This window comes from Mauremys reevesii, linkage group 27 (assembly GCF_016161935.1).
Source record: "Mauremys reevesii isolate NIE-2019 linkage group 27, ASM1616193v1, whole genome shotgun sequence".
NCBI lineage: Eukaryota > Metazoa > Chordata > Testudines > Geoemydidae > Mauremys > Mauremys reevesii.
This window is the reverse complement of record NC_052649.1, coordinates 9068036-9086190: the sequence shown is the minus strand read 5'-3', so window position 1 is coordinate 9086190 and position 18155 is coordinate 9068036. Positions and strand designations below refer to the sequence as shown.

At 51.4% G+C, this 18155-nt stretch overlaps 1 protein-coding gene across 3 annotated transcripts; it reads right to left on the bottom strand.

Annotated features, from left to right (window-relative positions):
- Nucleotides 1–1750: 1750 nt before the first annotated feature.
- On the bottom strand, nucleotides 1751–15062 carry LOC120392048 (membrane primary amine oxidase-like). Of its 3 annotated transcripts, none has more exons than XM_039516384.1 (4): nucleotides 13454–15062; nucleotides 4004–4289; nucleotides 2757–2886; nucleotides 1751–2240 (listed from the first exon to the last, which is right to left on the bottom strand). In XM_039516384.1, the coding sequence occupies exons 1-4, from the start codon at nucleotides 15021–15023 to the stop codon at nucleotides 1956–1958; spliced, it is 2271 nt and encodes a 756-aa protein (XP_039372318.1). In that variant the 5' UTR covers nucleotides 15024–15062; the 3' UTR covers nucleotides 1751–1955. The 3 variants fall into 3 exon arrangements, with proteins under 3 accessions (XP_039372318.1, XP_039372319.1, XP_039372320.1); XM_039516385.1 differs by lacking the exon at nucleotides 13454–15062 and adding an exon at nucleotides 7776–8063; XM_039516386.1 differs by lacking the exon at nucleotides 13454–15062 and adding an exon at nucleotides 6274–6294.
- Between the last annotated feature and the right edge of the window lie 3093 nt (nucleotides 15063–18155).

Genomic DNA, 18155 nt, shown 5'->3' with positions numbered 1-18155 from the left:
ATATCCCCTTGTCACTAACGTCCTTCCAACGATGAGCCCTGATGGTCTCATTAGCTTCTGGCCCAGCCGTGGCCAGTGCTTGGTCTTTGTTTCCTCCACTCTATAGTTCACTCCCTGCATTGACCATTCTTAGCCATTTAACGGGTCTCTCAGCTCTCCTGGCTTCCTCTGCATCATCAGCCCAATGTTCGTTTGTGCTCTAGGCAGTGGAAGCTGCTTTGCACCCTGGTATGTGATATGAAATCGTGTGCAGTGTCCCATCCCATAATACCACAGCCATGACACCCGTGAGTGCCGTGAAGAGCCCCCCACCCCCACAGTCTGGCTCTACCCAGCACCTGTCAGTTCTAAGCATCACATTCATTTCAATATTGAACAGCTCACATGTCTCTTTTGTGGCTTGTGATGACTCAGGTGCTCCAACACTGGAGTAACAGCCTTGTGCCCCATCTACTATTCTGCTGATCTTCAGACATCCTGCTAAAATTACACCCAGTATTTACCAGAGATCACTGTCCCCAAAGCTGCTCACTTAGGGAGCAGATGCGCAGGAGCCACTTGTCAAATCTTCATCTCTTATTCCTTTCCTGTTGTTGAACTACCCACAAGGTCTGGAAAGCAGAGTGAGTAGGAGTGACTTAGCTCACAGCCTTCTGCACGGCCCCAGACTCTCACAGCAGCCAGATCAGACCCTCAGGAGAGGCTTCAGGCTACAGGGCTTTATATATCTGATGTTCTTGAAAGGCACTAGCCCATGATGAGGACTGGCTAACCTCGGTGAGATCTCACAGCTGCTGTATGGCTTGTGCTTTCTCAAGGCAGGGGTTTAGTCAAAGCTTCAGGCCACAGCATGTTTTTAAGGTTGACTTATAAATGTAGGCAGTGCGCACACAGCCTGTGGAATTCATTTCCAGGGGATGTTGTGAAGGCCAAAAGTATAGCTGGGTTCAAAAAAGAATGAGATAAGTTCCTGGAGGACAGGTCCATCAATGGCTATTAGCCAAGATGGTCAGGGACACAACCCTAGCCTCTGACTGCCAGAAGCTGGGACTGGACCACAGGGGATGGATCACTCAGTGGTTGCCTGTTCTGTTCATTCCCTCTGAATGGCCACTGTCGGAAAACAGGATACGGAACTAGACCCAGTACAGCTATTCCCATGTGCTTATGCTAAGACTCTTAGCCCCTTCAGCCTTCATGGACACAGGCAGTGCAACACAGCTGCAACAGTTTAAGAATAAGGCATTTGAGATAACTTTGGACCAACATCAAGCTTCATTATTTTCACCTGAGCTAGTTACTACTCAGTATTTATTACTGTTATCAGAGGAACAGAATTGGCTCTCCTTCCACCTGCCTCCCTCCATGCGACAAACTGGATTTAAACATGTTGTTCTAAAAAAGACTAATGCAAATTCTAACCTGGCAGCGCACTGAGAAAGTTATGTTTCCCTTTAAAGAGACAGTCCCTTGTAATAGTGAAGTTACTATATAAAAAGCTACACAACATCGTTAACAGATGGACTTGAAGACAGATCTCCATGACTAAAAATAGATTTTTTTCAGCAGAGTAGTCACTCTGGTCATTCATTCATTCATGCCCGTCACCCCAACCGGGGTATAGGCCGCCAACAACAGATCTCCATAGTCTTCTATCCTGGGCCATTCGCTCTAGCTGGTTCCAGGTATAGCCCATTTTTTTGCTATCAACCTGAAGGTCGCGTCGCCAGGTATTTCTTGGGCGGCCTCTTATTTCTCCTACCACATAAAGACCCTGCAGTCCATAACTCTTAGATACAGCCCTTGTAAGCAATTATAATGGTGATATTACTTTATCAAAAGATAAACTTAGTCATTAGAAATGGGTTTTAAGACAGATCTTCATTATGCAAATGGATCTTCTGGGCAGAGTATTCACTTCTTCTACCACACAAAGACCCTGCGGCCAATAACTCTTACAGTCTCGTCAGATTTTGGAAGCCGTCATAGGTGAACGGAGGGAGGGTTGGTAAACATGAGGCACTTTTGGACAGGCAGGCAACGTGGTTGACTTCACATACACTAGAGTCCTGCTCACTGGTGAAAAAGACGCCATCAGGTGAGTATATGGAAGGGTCTATGTCATAATAATTGTAGGGTCTCAGGAAAATGCCGACTCCGTTTCCCACCGTCACTGTGTTGGGAATATCCTCAGCATGTGGGATGTGAAGGAAACCAGTTGTTATCCAGGCAACCAAGTCCTGGGGAAGGGAGACAGTGTCACATAACTTGGTTATTTCAGGAGAACATTCATTGGAGGCACGTACTGGGGCGGACCAGTAACATCCAAGGACAGAACCTGGGCCAAAGCCTGCGAATGCCACCTGCCAGGTCCCTCTTTTGGAGGGCGGCTTGGGCAATGGAAACATTTTCCTGACATTTTTTCCCCATTTGTTGCAATTTCAGATTTTTCAGACTGTCCTGACCAGCTCTGCTCATTCACTCCACACACGACTCAGTCGCATGGACTTCACGAGGACAAAGAATGAACAGGTGCCAACTCGGAAACACAGAGTGCAGTGAGTTGTTTTTCCTTCCCCGAGGTTTTCCTTTTGTCCCCCAGAAACCAAGAGTCCTGTTAGCAATGTCTGTCTGAGCCCTGAGCAAAAGAACGGGCCTCATCTGTGAGGGTCCTGGGCTGTGGATGGCTCTAAGACTGAGCATAATACTCAGCACACTGTAATACATGGCCCCAGCACAAAGAGAATCCAACTCACCTCATTTACAATGGTCTCTTTGTTTATGAAGTCAGCAAAGGCCACAGTGGGCATCCAGGGGTCGTTCTGGTTGTAGATGCTGCTACTGGTTGGTTCCTCCTCTTTTCGTTTGGTGACAGCCAGTTTGTACCTAATGAGAGGAGAGAAAGAAGGCAGCCACACAGGACAGGGACATTTAAAACCAGATTGGGAGAAATATACTACAGGAAACAGTCTGCCCTGACCCCACCTGGCAGGGTGGACGGGGCATGGGCTACATAATGTAATGGGTCTTTTCCACCTCAAGCTTCTGTGATCCTAGTGGACACCTCACAAAACTATTACCACAACCTTCAGCCCAGCAGAAACTCCAGAGACTGGTAGAGCAGGGTGCCAGTGAGGTGCATCAGCAGAAGGGGAATGGGTGTGACCTGGACTGGAATAGCAGGTACCGCGCAGGTCATGACTGAGACGCACTGACTGAGCTGTGGCCAAGGGGTGAGGCAGGACTGGGAAAACAGAGCGGGCTTCAGGCCACAGGTAAGGTGCACTGGAGGAAGTGTGTGGCAGCAGGGTACAAAATGAACCAATGAAGCAGAGAATTCAATCAAGGTTTGCAACAGAGGTTTGGCTTTAAACTCCAAGGAGTGGGCAAACAGCTGATAGGGCACAACTGAGGCTACGTTTATGTCATGGAATCCGTGACTTCCAGAGACCTCGGTGACCGTCTCTGCTTCAGCCCCACGGGCTGCAGGACTCTGGAGCTGGCAGCCACTGAGTCCCTGGCAGGGTTCCAGCGACAGGTGACAGCTCCTGAGGGGGCCTCCTCAGGGTTCCAGTGACCGTGCAGGAGGTGGGGGACACCTCGGGCGAGCGTCTGGGGTGTCCTGTTTTCTCTTTGGGAAATATGGTCACCCTGCATTTCCCAGCTGCTGGGGGTGGAGGGGGAACCCCACAGCTCCCAGCCACCATGGTGGGGGGGGAACAGGGAGCTGCAGCAGCAAAAGTCACAGACAGGTCACGGCTTCCCTGAATTTGTGTTTCTTGCCCGTGACCTGTCCATGAGTTTTACTAAAAATAACCATGACAAAATTGTAGCCTTAGGCATAACGCCCAGTGCTTGGTAAGAGGGAACATGATACCCTTTCATTAGCGCGTTCAAGAGCCTTTGCCCATACCTGAACCACGCAGCCACTGGACACCTAGGCACCCGCAGGTGACTTGTGTATCATAAACTATGTGGTAACATCTAGCTGAAAGCTGCCTACCTCCCCCAGCTGATCGCTCTCTCCATCAAACTGGTTTCTGGCAGATGTTCCCCGGTGAAGCTAACGATCTGGATCCTGTAGCCACGCCGGTGGCCCCACTTATTTTTACTGTTGGCTGCAAAATAGATGTATCTGGGCATGTTTGAATGGAGCCGGAACGCAGCCTTGTCCTCTGTGTCCAGGACTGCTTTGGTGAGCCGTGGGCGCTGTATCTGGTGGTCTGGACTCCAAGGAGCCTGCACGGTATCGAATGTCATGTCATGGGCCAACACAGTATTATCCACCCCTAAAAGACAAAGAAAAATACCACTGAAGAAATCACTTCCTGTACTTCCTAGTCAGCATACGCATTCTCACCACCACCCCGTCCCAGAGACTCTGAACAACGTGGGTTCTGCACGGGGCCATCTCCATGTCTGCAGCTCTGTGCCCAACAAGCAGTCTCACGCCAAACGAGCGGCTAAGTCCTTCTCAGCAACGACTGCAGTTGTGATGAGTGCCTGAGATGCAATGAGATGTGGCCGACCCCATCATCTGGCTCCCGTAATCACCTACTCACCCTGTGCAGAGGGTTAAGTGGAGCCTAAGAGGTGCAAAACCCTTGTGCAAGCCCCTGCACTCTCCCCAGATGACAACGCAGCTACTGTAATTAACAAACATTACATATACAATAGGTCAGTGATTTTCAACCTTTTTTCATTTGCAGACCCCTATACAATTTCCAGTGGAGGTGCAGACCCCATAGTCTGTGGCCCTCCAGGTGTCCACACACCACAGGTTGAAGACCCTGCGACAGAGCAAGTAGAATATTTCTGCTCATGATTTTGCACCTTCCTAGAAGAGAAGGTGAACTTGCAAAGTGACAGGGGGAATGAGCAGCACCTCTCAAGAACTGGGAGATTCCATGTAATTCAGGGCCTTGCAGGGAATGAGTCCGAGCAGTAAGGGTTGGGGAGGGTGGCTTTTGTCATATGTGAATTCCAGGGATTTATCGAGTGGCATTATGATATTTCTATTGTATTAGCTGTCCCGTTCCTAATGTTCTAACCTTCTGTTCACTTTTTTGACTGTCACTGCACATAGAGCAGATGTTTTCAGGGAACTATCCACAATGACTCCAAGGTCTCTTTCTTGAGTGGTAATAGCTAATTTAGACCTCATCATTTTGTCTGTATAGCTGGGATCATATTTTCCAATGTCCATTACTTTGCACTTATCAACATTGAATTTCATCTGCCATTTTGTTGCCTAGTCTTGTGAGATCCCTTTGTTACTCTTCACAGTCAGCTTTGGACTTAACTATCTTGAGTAATTTTGTATTGTCTGCAAATTTTGCCACCTCACTGTTCACCTTGTTTTCCAGATAATTTATGAGGGATCCTGGTCACATACATATTCATCATCCACTGCCAAAAAATAATGCTCCAATTTTTTCCAGGCTCTATGAGGTGGGGGAAGAAGTCACAGGAAAGGCTTCAACTATGAAGATGGACAGAAATATTCTTCAGCAACTAATCACAGCCTATGAAGCCAGCAGAACTGTGAATTTGCAACAGATTTTGACACGAGTTAATGCCAATCCCTTTGGCATTAGTACAGGCAACTGACAGTCTAAGAACAGGCACAAAAGCAATATTGGGTGATGTACTGACAGCCCATGTCCACTGCCCACCAACAGTTAACCCCGCTGGGAGGAGCTGTCTTGTGATAGATGCATAAGATTTGGTACAAGCCATAGCAAAGCCCTCCAGGGCCAAAACATTTGGAGACCTTGTAGACACGTTGGTAAGAACAGGGCTGGAGCAGACTTTCACAGAATAGACATGCATTTGGCAGTTACTGCGAAGAATATATTAAGTGTTGTACAAGGCAAAAATGCACAAGAAGTACTAGACCCATCTGAAGAAAGGTGGAAGACAGATACGTGCCTCTCCCAAGTAACTGGATGAATTTCATTGCACTGCCAGAAAATCAGGAGGCTCCTGCAATATTTTTATCTGAGTAACTAAGACTAGTCTACTAACAAATTCAGTGCATGGACGTGAGGTTGGTAAGGGCCCATGGGAATAAGATAATCGAGATGTTCACGAGAAGGAGTCCCAGGAACTTTCCAAACTCCGTGAGCCAGGAAAAGGTGGTTATAGTCTCTGGTTCTCAGTTTGGGTTGCTCTGGCTTCTTCTGCTTAGGCAAAGTGAGTTTACTTGAGGCTTTCATTGAAAATAATTTCAGTGCAGCTACAGCGGGTCTGGGTTTATCTGCCTCTACTTACCCTCGGGAGGACAGGATGCCAGAAATCAAGCCCACAGCTCTATCCAGGTTGGATTATTTATTTGTATCTTTTTATTTTAGGAAACACGTTCTCCTCCTCCAGAAATGCTGGGGTTGTTTGCTCCTCCCACGGACAGCAGCTTTTGTATGAAAATCATCCATGTGGCTTTTGTCACAAATGAAAATAATGCCAAGAAAATCCCAATCAGCACCAGGCAGCTGCAGCCCAGCAGGGTTAGTGCAGAGTGACTTGCAGTCTCACATCCCAGCCTGTGTGGGGGTGACAGGTGCTGTCTGTGCCATACCCTTTCTAAGTGCCTAGTGCAAGGAGTTCAAGCAAGATGCAGCAGAGCTGCCTTTCTTATTCAGGGACAGGGCTTGCTCCAGGCACCAGCAAAGGAAGCAGGTGCTTGGGGCGGCCAATAGAAAAGGGGGGCACGTCTGGGTCTTTGGCGGCAATTCGGTGGCGAGTCCTTCGCTCCGAGAGGGACCTGCCACTGAATTGCCGCCAAAGAATGAAGCAGCGCAGTAGAGCTGCCGCCGAAGTGCCGCCGATCACGGCTTTATCTTTTTTTTTTTCCCCGCTTTGCTGCTTGGGGCGGCAAAAAGGCTGGAGCCGGCCCTGTTCAGGGATCACAGCTGTCAGCTGCCCTGAGAGAAGGAATCCAAAGCTTGGGGTCAGAGGATGAGAGGAGGCAGAGGTGCATGGTCGCAAGACTGTGTGTCACAGGGATGGGGCAAAACACAGCCCTTCCCTTAACGGTGCTGCCAGAACACGGGCTGTGGTCAGCTGGACACAGAGGAGGCCTGTTACTGCAGAACTTACAGCTAAAGCCTGGCTCATTAGGGGTTGCTGATGTATAAGCACCTAGACTGAAACGGCCCCGGAAAGAGCTAGAGCAGCACCCACAGAGGGGCTAACGGGATGGCATGGGCGAGAGTCTTCTCCTTTGTCTGCACCCCGAGACCTTGCTGAGCTTCCTTGGCATTTCCGAGCAGCTGCGCCAAAGGAAGGTTAATGGCCAGGACCCCTTTTCCAGAGCACAGAGGCAGCCAGGGAGGTAACTCCTTGGGCCCTTGCAGAGGAACTCGACACTCCATTAGCCTAATCCCTACACTGGTGTAAAAGCAGGAGTGAAGTCAGTGGGACTCTGTGAGCTTGGTGCTCTTGTCCCCTCAGTTTCCCCATTTAAGTGGGAACGATATGGTTGATCCAGGTCCGCGAAGCAATTCAAGAGCTACGACTGAAGGTCTGATGTACGTGCGACGCGTGCTCACTACGGCAGTTTGCACTAGAGTATCTCCCATCTGTCAGTCAGACTCTCCACATGTCCCCACCGCCGGGAGCTCTCTGCCTTGCGGCCCCTGGCGAGTGGCTGGCTTTTCTCTGCAGAACCCCAGCCCTCCAGCTCGTTTGGCACTGGGAAGGGTGCAGGGGCTGCTGTTACCAGAATTCAGGCCAGAGCCTATTGCTGAAAGGAGCTGGTAGGGCAGACTTCTTACCTGTTCATCTGATGGACATTTGCAAGTCACGTGCAGAGCATAGACAGCCAAGTGTGCACGATGCAGGCCTCCTAACCAGCCTGCCCCAGACCCACCGCGCCTGAGCTTGCTATGGCTGCTTCAGCCCTCGGCAAAATCCCAGAGGGCTTGTGAGAAATGGGTGAAACGTAAGAGGTGATTTAAAATCGGTTTGTGCACGTCCTGTGCCTCTCACCGAGCCTGGGAGCTGCACAGAGCAGCCTCAGCGCTCGAAGGTGAGCACCAGTGTTCCAGCCTGAGGTTCCTGTGACTGCTAGAAACTGAGCTGCCAGCAGCTCATCTCCTGGATGATTTACATTGGTTGGTTGCTCTAATGCTGCTCTCTGCTGGCTGAGAGTTGTGCTGCTGGGCGGAACCAGGCAGTGGGCCAGTTACACTCATGCCGCTGCCAAAGCTTATGCTCAAATAAATTTGTTAGAGTCTCAGGTGCCACAAAGACTCCTGGTCTTCATGCCACAGCACTGACTTCAGCAAGTCAGCCACAGGTACCCGAGAGCAGAACACAGGCTGCTGTATCCGCAATGCCTGCATCCCTCTCCCAGCATTCGGGGATGGTGGGTATTAGAGTACAGGCGCCTGGGGGAGGGCGCTGCACAGCCTGTTAACATGGGAGGGGGTATTGGAACAGCAAAGAGCTGAGCACCGTCTTTCAGCACTCCCGGGCGCGGAAAGGGCCTGTGCTACCGCGGGCCGCCCCCTGGGCAAGAGGAGAATTCTAATGGTGACCCAGTAGCTGTGGCTGGTGGGCTCTGTGCTCGGGACTAGCTTGCACCTGACATTAAGATTCTTCACATAAAAACCTCCTGGGTTTCCATGCACGCTCCGGGCTGGAACATGCAGTGGATGAGGGTCCAGGAACGTGACCTCCCACTTCATTCAGAAAGGGAGGGGATGCTGCCTTTCTACCTGCGTCCACCCACCCCGCCTTCAGTCTTGGGCTGTGCAACTTTTCCTGCAGCCCACGGGACTGACCTCGCTCGCTGACAGCCCACGGTGCCGATCCACACCCTATGGCGTCTTTCACGGGGGGGCGGGGGGTTGGCACTTTGGCCAGATATGATCAAAATGCCCAGTAGAGACTACAGCTAAAGAGGAGATCAGAGCGAGAGATTTTACTCTGGAGAAAGGAGGAGGATAGATGAGACACCTCCGCTACAAACAAATATTATAATCTCTCTCTCTCTCTCTCACACACACACACACACCCCCGTTCCTGTCTTCCCGTTCCTAACACTACTTTTGGGACAGCCTAGGATTGGAACGGGGGCCTGGGCTCTGTGTGTCAAACACAACACAAAGAGGGAAAACAGAGAGATGATTAGAAACAGAGAGTTCTGCATTACCAGCCCTAAGGCAGAAAGGAAACCAAAGAGCCACAGCTGGGAGATAGACACACCTGGATCTTATCGAAATGAGTCCCAAGCAGGCGCTTTTGGTTACCGACATCTTAGGGGATAAACAGCCTTTCCCTGTAAAGCTTCAGCCTATGTGGCCAGTTCCCCCACGCAGAAGGCGTTACAGAGAGCCGAGAGCAGACATCTCCATCGAGGGAGCTAATGCACAAACAGCAGCAATGAGACCAGAGCAATTCTGGGACGTCCCATATTGAGCTACAAATAAACCTGGTCAGTGGTTGTCTCTAGAACTCTTCACTGTTTATCGGGTTTCAGATTCTGATTCCTTAACTTCATTTCCTTCAGCGGTGGAAATCTGTCAAATGAACCAGTATTCCCCAGCCTTGCCTTTGCTTTTCATGCCAGCTCAGGGCTCCATTCTCATTCCGAGAGGTTACCCAGCAGCCTCCCAGCTATTACCTTGCTCTGCTGCTGGTCAGACTCCTTAACGCTTCCTCACCATAACCAGAGTGAGGACACAAAAGGGGCAGAGATAGAGAAACACTCTTGATGGGGTACACGCCAGGCAGGTCTCTCTGATACCAGAGAAAGGAGAAAAGCAGCACTCCAGAGTCCAAGAGAAACCTTATTTTGCAAATATAAATGTACCTGGGAGGAGCTGAGATACTAAAAGGATGGGCACAAAACTAGAAATAAAAAAGTTACACAGAAACCTACCTCCAACGTCCAAGTCCACTTTATAATTGATGGAATGGGTGTGCACCGTCCCCAGGGTGTGATCCCCAACCCTATTGCCATAGTCCAGACCGTCACCGTAGAGAAAGGACGTAGTCATATAGCCTGTGGCTTGGACTTTGGCCTCGATAGCTCCGTTCTGGTAGAAGATGAAGTCCCAGACGTAGTCGTAGTTGCCCAGAGTGGCAATGGACCGAAGGACCAGAGCAGAGTTGGTCAGACCCCCGTAGTACAGGGACTGCAAGTTGGAGTAATGGCGCCTCAGCGGAGACCCAGAGTTCTGCTCAAAAATACAGATGGAGTTTTTATGTGTTTCTGGTGTCTCTGTTTCAACTAAGTAGTGGGTGTCTACATAGGTGGCTGAATAGGGGCAATCAACCCCCCGGACTAACGGGTACGTGAATCTCCCAATGCCAAAGCTCCCATCCATGTACCTGGTTGACATCCCTCCAGGACAGTTGGACCCATAGACAGATATAGCATCCTGGACACTGATTTCATAGACAATCCTCTCCCCCTTAAATCTGATGTCAAAGAGACGCATCCCCGTGTTCACGTTCACCCCAAAGGCAAAGCTCCAGGCCCGGGAGACGACTTGGTTGTTTCGGACACTGTAGCGGGGCCCATGAGGCTCGTACTGCAGAGGGAACGGAGCCCTGGGGGGTGCTCGGGGCTGCATGGAAGAAAATCCCCCGTCGGGTGGGGCTCTCGTAACTGGGACCACTTCGACATGGTCCTGGTGGAACTCGCTCTCCAGCTGCGCCAAGTCCCCGTAGTACTGGCCGTTATAAAACACTTGTCTCACCTGCCACTGGGAGACGTTCAGGCTGCTGTGATCAACCAGCACCTCCAGCCCCACTGGGTGCAGGAAGTAGCCGCTCACGTTGTGGAACAGAGCAAACCAGGTGGTGCGGTCTCCGGACTGGAACCCCCGGGGGGCTGAGGTTAGCGATACAAAATTGGTCCCATTACAATCAAATACTTGATTCAGGAAGGTAGGGGCTGTTGAGAACGTCTCCCTCTGTAAGAAGATTTCAATCTGCTCATACTCCTTCCCCAGCACCGGTCTGCGGTGATACGGCAGCTTCCCGCCGTACTTCTGCACCGTGATGTCCTGGTGAGTTGTTGGCTTTGGCAGGGGACCCACCACGTACTCCGTGACATTCGGATCCGGTTGGTTTCCAAAATACACCACAGCCAGCGCCTGCCGGGGGGGTCGCCTGCCCCCACGATCCAAGAACCCCAGCACCTCGGCCTTGGTGGGGAGCTGCACATCGACGTAGTAAATGCAGTTATCAGAGGGGTTTGCATTATAGCCATCTACCAATGGCACCCCAAGGCTGCGCTGCAGGTACCTCACCACTTGCACCATTTCTTCTGGCGTCAGATCAGCAAAGACCAGGCTCTGGTCGCTGTGCTTTCCCTCCTGGCTGCTCAGGCTCTGCGGCTCACAGCTGGCTGGTTTCACTCCTCGAGTCAGCAACACACAAACCAAAGCAAAAATTGTGGCTAGCGCCAGAACCAGGAGGATGAGGACAGTTTTCAGGTTCATGTTGCTGCAGCCACGAAGGCAAAGGAGCCTGAGGCTTCAGGAACCACTTCCAGAGTGGTGTTCCCAGCTCCAGGCAGCCTGTTTAAGCTGCAGCTGAACGGGTTAAGTAGAGGAAACATGAGATGTGGAGGCGAGGTCGGAGGAGGAGATATGAAGTTTGTGGGGACCAGAAAGGGCAGGTCTTTGCTATCAGCCCGTCCAGCACGCTCTGTGTTACAGTGTAACTGATAAACAGAAGACCACCAGTTACAGAGCAGGCGCCATTAATTGTTTGTTCAGACCAACTTCCAGAGGCTGCCTGTAAAAGATGCGATCCAAGCACTCAGCATCAGTAGGGGGTGAAACCAAATCTACAAGAGGCTGGAGATTTTTCGCTATGGTGCAGAATTTCATCCCTTCCTGACTCACTGGACTTGGACGGCTCCTGGGGCTCCTTTCTCATGAGCTCTACACTGCTGCTAGTGTCTGGTTCTCAGTCTGATTTGCTCTTGCATTTCCTTGGCAAGCAGGGTGGTTGTAGTGTTATCTCTGAAGACGGTTTTATCTTGACTGTGGCTCTGGATTAACCAGACTAAGACTAGAGCCACAACAAATGTGGCGGAAGGAGCTAGGCGCTAGGTGCGGATTTGAATTTTAATGTGCGCTCAGGCCTTGCCTACACAAAGGGAATCGACAGTGGTGCAGTCCTCTGATGGAGCCGTGAAGCACAGCTGACGCCAGGGGCCTATGCTGGGGTTTGCATTGGGGTAACATCTCTAACAGACCAGGCCTCCATCCCCCCCGCAATTCCAGGAGTTGGCATTTCTGGGCTGCTAACACGAAGCAGGTCCTTGTGGGATGGAGGAGAGGCAGGGGATCCAGCTCTTACTGGTGCCATGTCTGGCTCGGGGGTGGGATGCAAAGTGTCTCTTTTTTACTCTTCCCTTTTTGCAGAAGCCATTTTAATTTAAAGACCCTCCCCTCAATGCTGCTGCTCCCCTGGTGCTTTCCCAGAGTCCCTGCTGAACTGACGTATTGCTGAGTCGCAGCCCGATAGACCAACCTTCAGACAAGAAAACTGCGACCTGCTCTCTTAGCGCCATTGACCAGTGACCCCTGAGCATAGACATGTAGACAACACCTAGTTGTTTCAGCCAGCAGATGGCGTGCACCGGTGTGTAGGACGTTATATAACTCTCAAATAACCGTCCACGGGAACTGCCGCTGGAAAACGTGCCTGGCTGTCTCGAAGCAAGAGGAATTCAGCAGCCACAATGAGGCCAGTTTGGGGTCCGAGTCTTGGGACCTGAACCACAAACGTTCCCAGAGATCAGGAAATGCTTAGCACTGCACAAGCTAAATCAGCTAATCCACAGTCGCTGGTATCCCTGCTTTACCCTGGGGAAACTGAGGCACAGTGGGGCAAGGTGACAACCCCAAGGTCACAGGGAGAGGCAGCGGTTAGAACTAGTGAGACCCTGGCTCCCACCCCATGCCTGGCAACTGACGGGTGTAGAAAAATACACACATTTCCAAACTGCTACCTTACACGTTTTCCCTGGACCAGCTGCCTCTTGCTGGGATTCACATGGCTCCTGGGGTTTGTGACTTTCCCTGACTCCTCATTTGAATAAGTCAATAAATAATGTTGCAAGAGCTCTAAGAAAGTGACTAAGGATGCTGCCACTGGCCGTCTGCGAGAGTTCTGCATCTCGGGACAGCCCCCACTCCTGCAGTTCTACAGGATACAGGCAGTCCTCGACTTGACCACGTTCGACTTACGACGAACAGCACTTAACGGCGTTTCTGAATGGACACCCTGATTTGATTTACAACAATTAGTTTCAACTTTATGATGCTCGGTCCTGCAATAGAGTGGACTGCGGTTCCGAGTTAGGACGTTTCGACTTATGACACAATTTTCAGGAACCAGTTGTGTCATAAGTCTGAGAACTGCCTGTAGCACGTAGTAAGTGAGAGGCACAGGAGAGAGAGAGAGAGATCACCAAGAGACCTACCTCCAACGTCCAAGTCCACTTTATAATTGATGGAATGGGTGTGCACCGTCCCCAGGGTGTGATCCCCAACCCTATTGCCATAGTCCAGACCTTCACCGTAGAGAAAGGACGAACTCAGGTAGCCTGTGGCTTGGACTTTGGCCTCGATAGCTCCGTTCTGGTAGAAGATGAAGTCCCAGATGTAGTCGTAGTTGCCCAGAGTGGCAATGGACCGAAGGACCAGAGCAGAGTTGGTCAGACCCCCGTAGTACAGGGACTGCAAGTTGGAGTAATGGCGCCTCAGCGGAGACCCAGAGTTCTGCTCAAAAATACAGATGGAGTTTTTATGTGTTTCTGGTGTCTCTGTTTCAACTAAGTAGTGGGTGTCTACATAGGTGGCTGAATAGGGGCAATCAACCCCCCGGACTAACGGGTACGTGAATCTCCCAATGCCAAAGCTCCCATCCATGTACCTGGTTGACATCCCTCCAGGACAGTTGGAGCCATAGACAGATATAGCATCCTGGACACTGATTTCATAGACAATCCTCTCCCCCTTAAATCTGATGTCAAAGAGACGCATCCCCGTGTTCACGTTCACCCCAAAGGCAAAGCTCCAGGCCCGGGAGACGACTTGGTTGTTTCGGACACTGTAGCGGGGCCCATGAGGCTCGTACTGCAGAGGGAACGGAGCCCTGGGGGGTGCTCGGGGCTGCATGGAAGAAAATCCCCCGTCGGGTGGGGCTCTCGTAACTGGGACCACTTCGACATGGTCCTGCTGGAACTCGCTCTCCAGCTGCCCCAAGTCCTCGTAGTACTGGCCGTTATAAAACACTTGTCTCACCCGCCACTGGGAGACGTTCAGGCTGCTGTGATCAACCAGCACCTCCAGCCCCACCGGGTGCAGGAAGTAGCCGCTCACGTTGTGGAACAGAGCAAACCAGGTGGTGCGGTCTCCGGACTGGAACCCCCGGGGAGCTGTGGTCATAGCTGCTAAATTAGTTCCATCATAATCAAATACTTGATTCAGGAAGGTTAGAGCTGTGGGAAATGCCGTCCCCCGTAAATAGCCAGCAATCAGCTTGTACTCAGCATCCAGCACCGGTCTGCGGTGATACGGCAGCTTCCCGCCGTACTTCTGCACCGTGATGTCCTGGTGAGTTGTTGGCTTTGGCAGGGGACCCACCACGTACTCCGTGACATTCGGATCCGGTTGGTTTCCAAAATACACCACAGCCAGCGCCTGCCGGGGGGGTCGCCTGCCCCCACGATCCAAGAACCCCAGCACCTCGGCCTTGGTGGGGAGCTGCACATCGACGTAGTAAATGCAGTTATCAGAGGGGTTTGCATTATAGCCATCTACCAATGGCACCCCAAGGCTGCGCTGCAGGTACCTCACCACTTGCACCATTTCTTCTGGCGTCAGATCAGCAAAGACCAGGCTCTGGTCGCTGTGCTTTCCCTCCTGGCTGCTCAGGCTCTGCGGCTCACAGCTGGCTGGTTTCACTCCTCGAGTCAGCAACACACAAACCAAAGCAAAAATTGTGGCTAGCGCCAGAACCAGGAGGATGAGGACAGTTTTCAGGTTCATGTTGCTGCAGCCACGAAGGCAGAGGAGACTCCTGGAGCTTTACAGCAGCTTCCAGAGGCGCTGCCGTCAGCCTGTTTGGACTGTGGCTGGATGGAAACATGAAAGGTGGAGAGAGGCTGGGGGAGGAGAGCTGAAATTTTCGGGGACTAGAAAGGGCAGGTCTTCGCTCCCAGCCCATCCAGCAGCTGTGGTCCTCCAAGAGCAATGCATTAGGAAAACTACTGGAGCTGCAGGGCCCGTGACTCATAAGACAAATTTCACATCATGTCATCACTTTTTTTAGTTTGGCCAGTTTGCTGTGGTTAGCCAGGAGGGCGGGATGGTGGTGTCGGCATCAGTTAGGGAATGGAGGTGGGCACATTCCCAGCCTGTGAGAGTGGAGCTTTCACCACCACAGCTTAGAACTTCACCACTTTGCATTTCACTCAGTTTCCCTAATTTCCCAGGCTCCTTCCTTCCACACACGCGCCCTGGCTGTGTGGTTTGGGTTCCCAGTTTGGCCTCCAGCAGCAGCTCCTGTGTGGAGGAACATGCCTAGCTATGCGCTAGCCAAAGGGATAGGGCAGCCCCAGTGCAGGGCCTGTCTCAGCACCCAAATCCCAATTACTCATTAGCACCAGCATCGTGCCACTGCACGGCCTGTAATTAGCCAGGCTTGGTCACACTCCCATGAGACAACTCAGGGTTGTTATTAGCCCTGCTTCATGGGGTGAGAGGAGATGACCTCCTGCAGGCCACCAGGGGAGGCAGAGCCAGGGTTAGCACAAAGGAGTCCCTGGTTTCCACCATGTGCTCATCCCTCTCCCCAGGCTGCCTGGCCACACACTGGTGACCAGCTTGGTACTGGATGGGGGGGCGGGGGGTCAGGGGAAATAGAAGACACATTTCTGAACTGCCACTTTCCCTGGACTGCGCATGGCGCTGGCAGCCTCCTGTGGAACTCCCACTGGTTAGCATGACTTTTCCTGACTCGTTTTAGTAAGTTATGGTTTTCCTTGGTCTCCCTGAACCAGACAGACACAGCAGCCTGAGACTGCCCAGCAGAGAGCAGAGATTTGGGGCGCACAAGCCCTGCAGCTTTAGCCGTAATCCCTGCCAGATCTCCAGCCTCTGCTGAACACACAAGGAAACCAAGAATCAAAGCAAGTTTCCATTCCTGCTGCCAGCCTTGCCTCACCCCTGCCTCCCCTCCCTCCCTCCCTTCTCCTGCAGGCAACACTCACTCTTACCTGCGGGGGGCAGGTTGCTTCCTCCTCAGGCAGTTCCACCTTTACTCCCATTGCAGCTTCCTCGCCTTGGGTCTGGGCCCATCTCCCTGCCCTCTGGAGAAGCATTTAGCCAGTGCTGCTCTTGACAAAGAGCCTACACCATCCCATCCCCGGCCCCAGCCGCCTTCTCTGGCCTAGTCTGCAGTTGTGAAGACAGACACAAGCGGACTCGTGTCATTTCGGAGTCCACCCGTTTCTGACTCCTTGGCAGCTAGTCTAGTGCTGTGGCGAGGGCAGGAGCCACTGCTGTCACCGTTCACCACAAGGCCTGTTGGCAGGAGAATTATACACATGGCTACCCCAGAAACATGCATCTTTCATTCTGCAGGACTCGCTAGTATCACACCTGCAGACAACGTGCACCCAGGGAGGAGACAATACAGGAGTGGCACGTACAGCAGCAGCCTTGCCCCCGGAGCCCGGCTAAGAGCGATGCAATGACAGTTTACATCTCCTCTAAGCTGTCTAAAGCCAGGCACGGGCTGCAAACACAGCGCTTTTCTAAGTGACAGCGAGTGCTTAAAGAAAGGTGGAGAAGCGCTACAGCTGGATCCAGCGCAGAGGGAGCTTCGGGGTGGCCTGAACACAGAGGATTGGGATTTGTTCGGTGTGTTTCGACATAGATCTAAGCTCCCTAGTTACTCCACGGTAAAAACCGACCAACCCACACTGAGGAGCAGCCTCTTTGTGGGGAGGGCTACGGCCAACGTGGAGGGAATTTGTTCTTCTCTGCTACTGCTCCCACGAGTTTCTAGCCTGGGTATGTGCCCAAGGATGTCCCCGTGCAGCGCACTAAGTGTGCAGTACTTGATACCGTCTACTTCTGCAGCACTTTTCCAGCTGAGGGATCTGAAAGCATTTGATAAAGTTCTCCGGGATGACAGCAACCCCCTGCTGCAGACCATTTGCAGAGTAAGTGGAGAACAAACCTGAATTCATTTCAAACTGCGAGGGAAATTTCAGGAAGCAAATGAAATGAATTGAACAGCAGCACAGCCGGGCCACCTGTGCAAACACTCTGACTCTTACGAAAAGTGAGCTGGGTTCTTTAAGAAGCACAAGTGCTAGAGGCCTTGGTTTTATGTCTCAGCTAGAAGAGAACACCTGCAGCAGCGCAGAAAGTAGCAGCAACACAACTTGTTCATTCCCAGTTTCAGAGCCTGGATCCCATTCCACACGTCCTATCCAGCTGCTGTACGGAACTTCTCGCAGCCCTGCCCCCGAGAATTCACTTAACATAAGAACATAAGAAAGGCCGTACCGGGTCAGACCAAAGGTCCATCTAGCCCAGTATCTGTCTACCGACAGTGGCCAATGCCAGGTGCCCCTGAGGGAGTGAACCTAACAGGCAATGATCAAGTAATCTCTCCTGCCATCCATCTCCATCCTCTGACGAACAGAGGCTAGGGACACCATTCTTACCCATCCTGGCTAATAGCCATTTATGGACTTAGCCACCATGAATTTATCCAGTCCCCTTTTAAACATTGTTATAGTCCTAGCCTTCACAACCTCCTCAGGTAAGGAGTTCCACAAGTTGACTGTGCGCTGTGTGAAGAAGAACTTCCTTTTATTTGTTTTAAACCTGCTGCCTATTAATTTCATTTGGTGACCCCTAGTTCTTGTATTATGGGAATAAGTAAATAACTTCTCCTTATCCACTTTCTCAACATCACTCATGATTTTATATACCCCTCATCATGTCCCCCTAGTCTCTCTTTTTCCAACTGAAAGAGTCCTCTCTTCTTCTTTAATCTTTCCTCATATGGGACCTCTCCCTAACTAATTATTTTGCTCTTTTCTGAACCTTTTCTAGTGCTAGAATATCTTTTTTGAGGTGAGGAGACCACATCTGTACACAGTA

What these genes read in the sequence shown, in the direction of transcription:
- LOC120392048 (XM_039516384.1), bottom strand. Translation starts at nt 15,023, where the DNA reads ATGAACCTGAAAACTGTCCTCATCCTCCTGGTTCTGGCGCTAGCCACA. An exon ending in AGAGCGATCAGCTGGGGGAG is followed by an intron (nt 2,887 to 4,003) that starts GTAGGCAGCTTT and finishes TCCTCTCATTAG; the next exon opens with GTACAAACTGGCTGTCACCA. An exon ending in AAGAGACCATTGTAAATGAG is followed by an intron (nt 2,241 to 2,756) that starts GTGAGTTGGATT and finishes TCCCTTCCCCAG; the next exon opens with GACTTGGTTGCCTGGATAAC.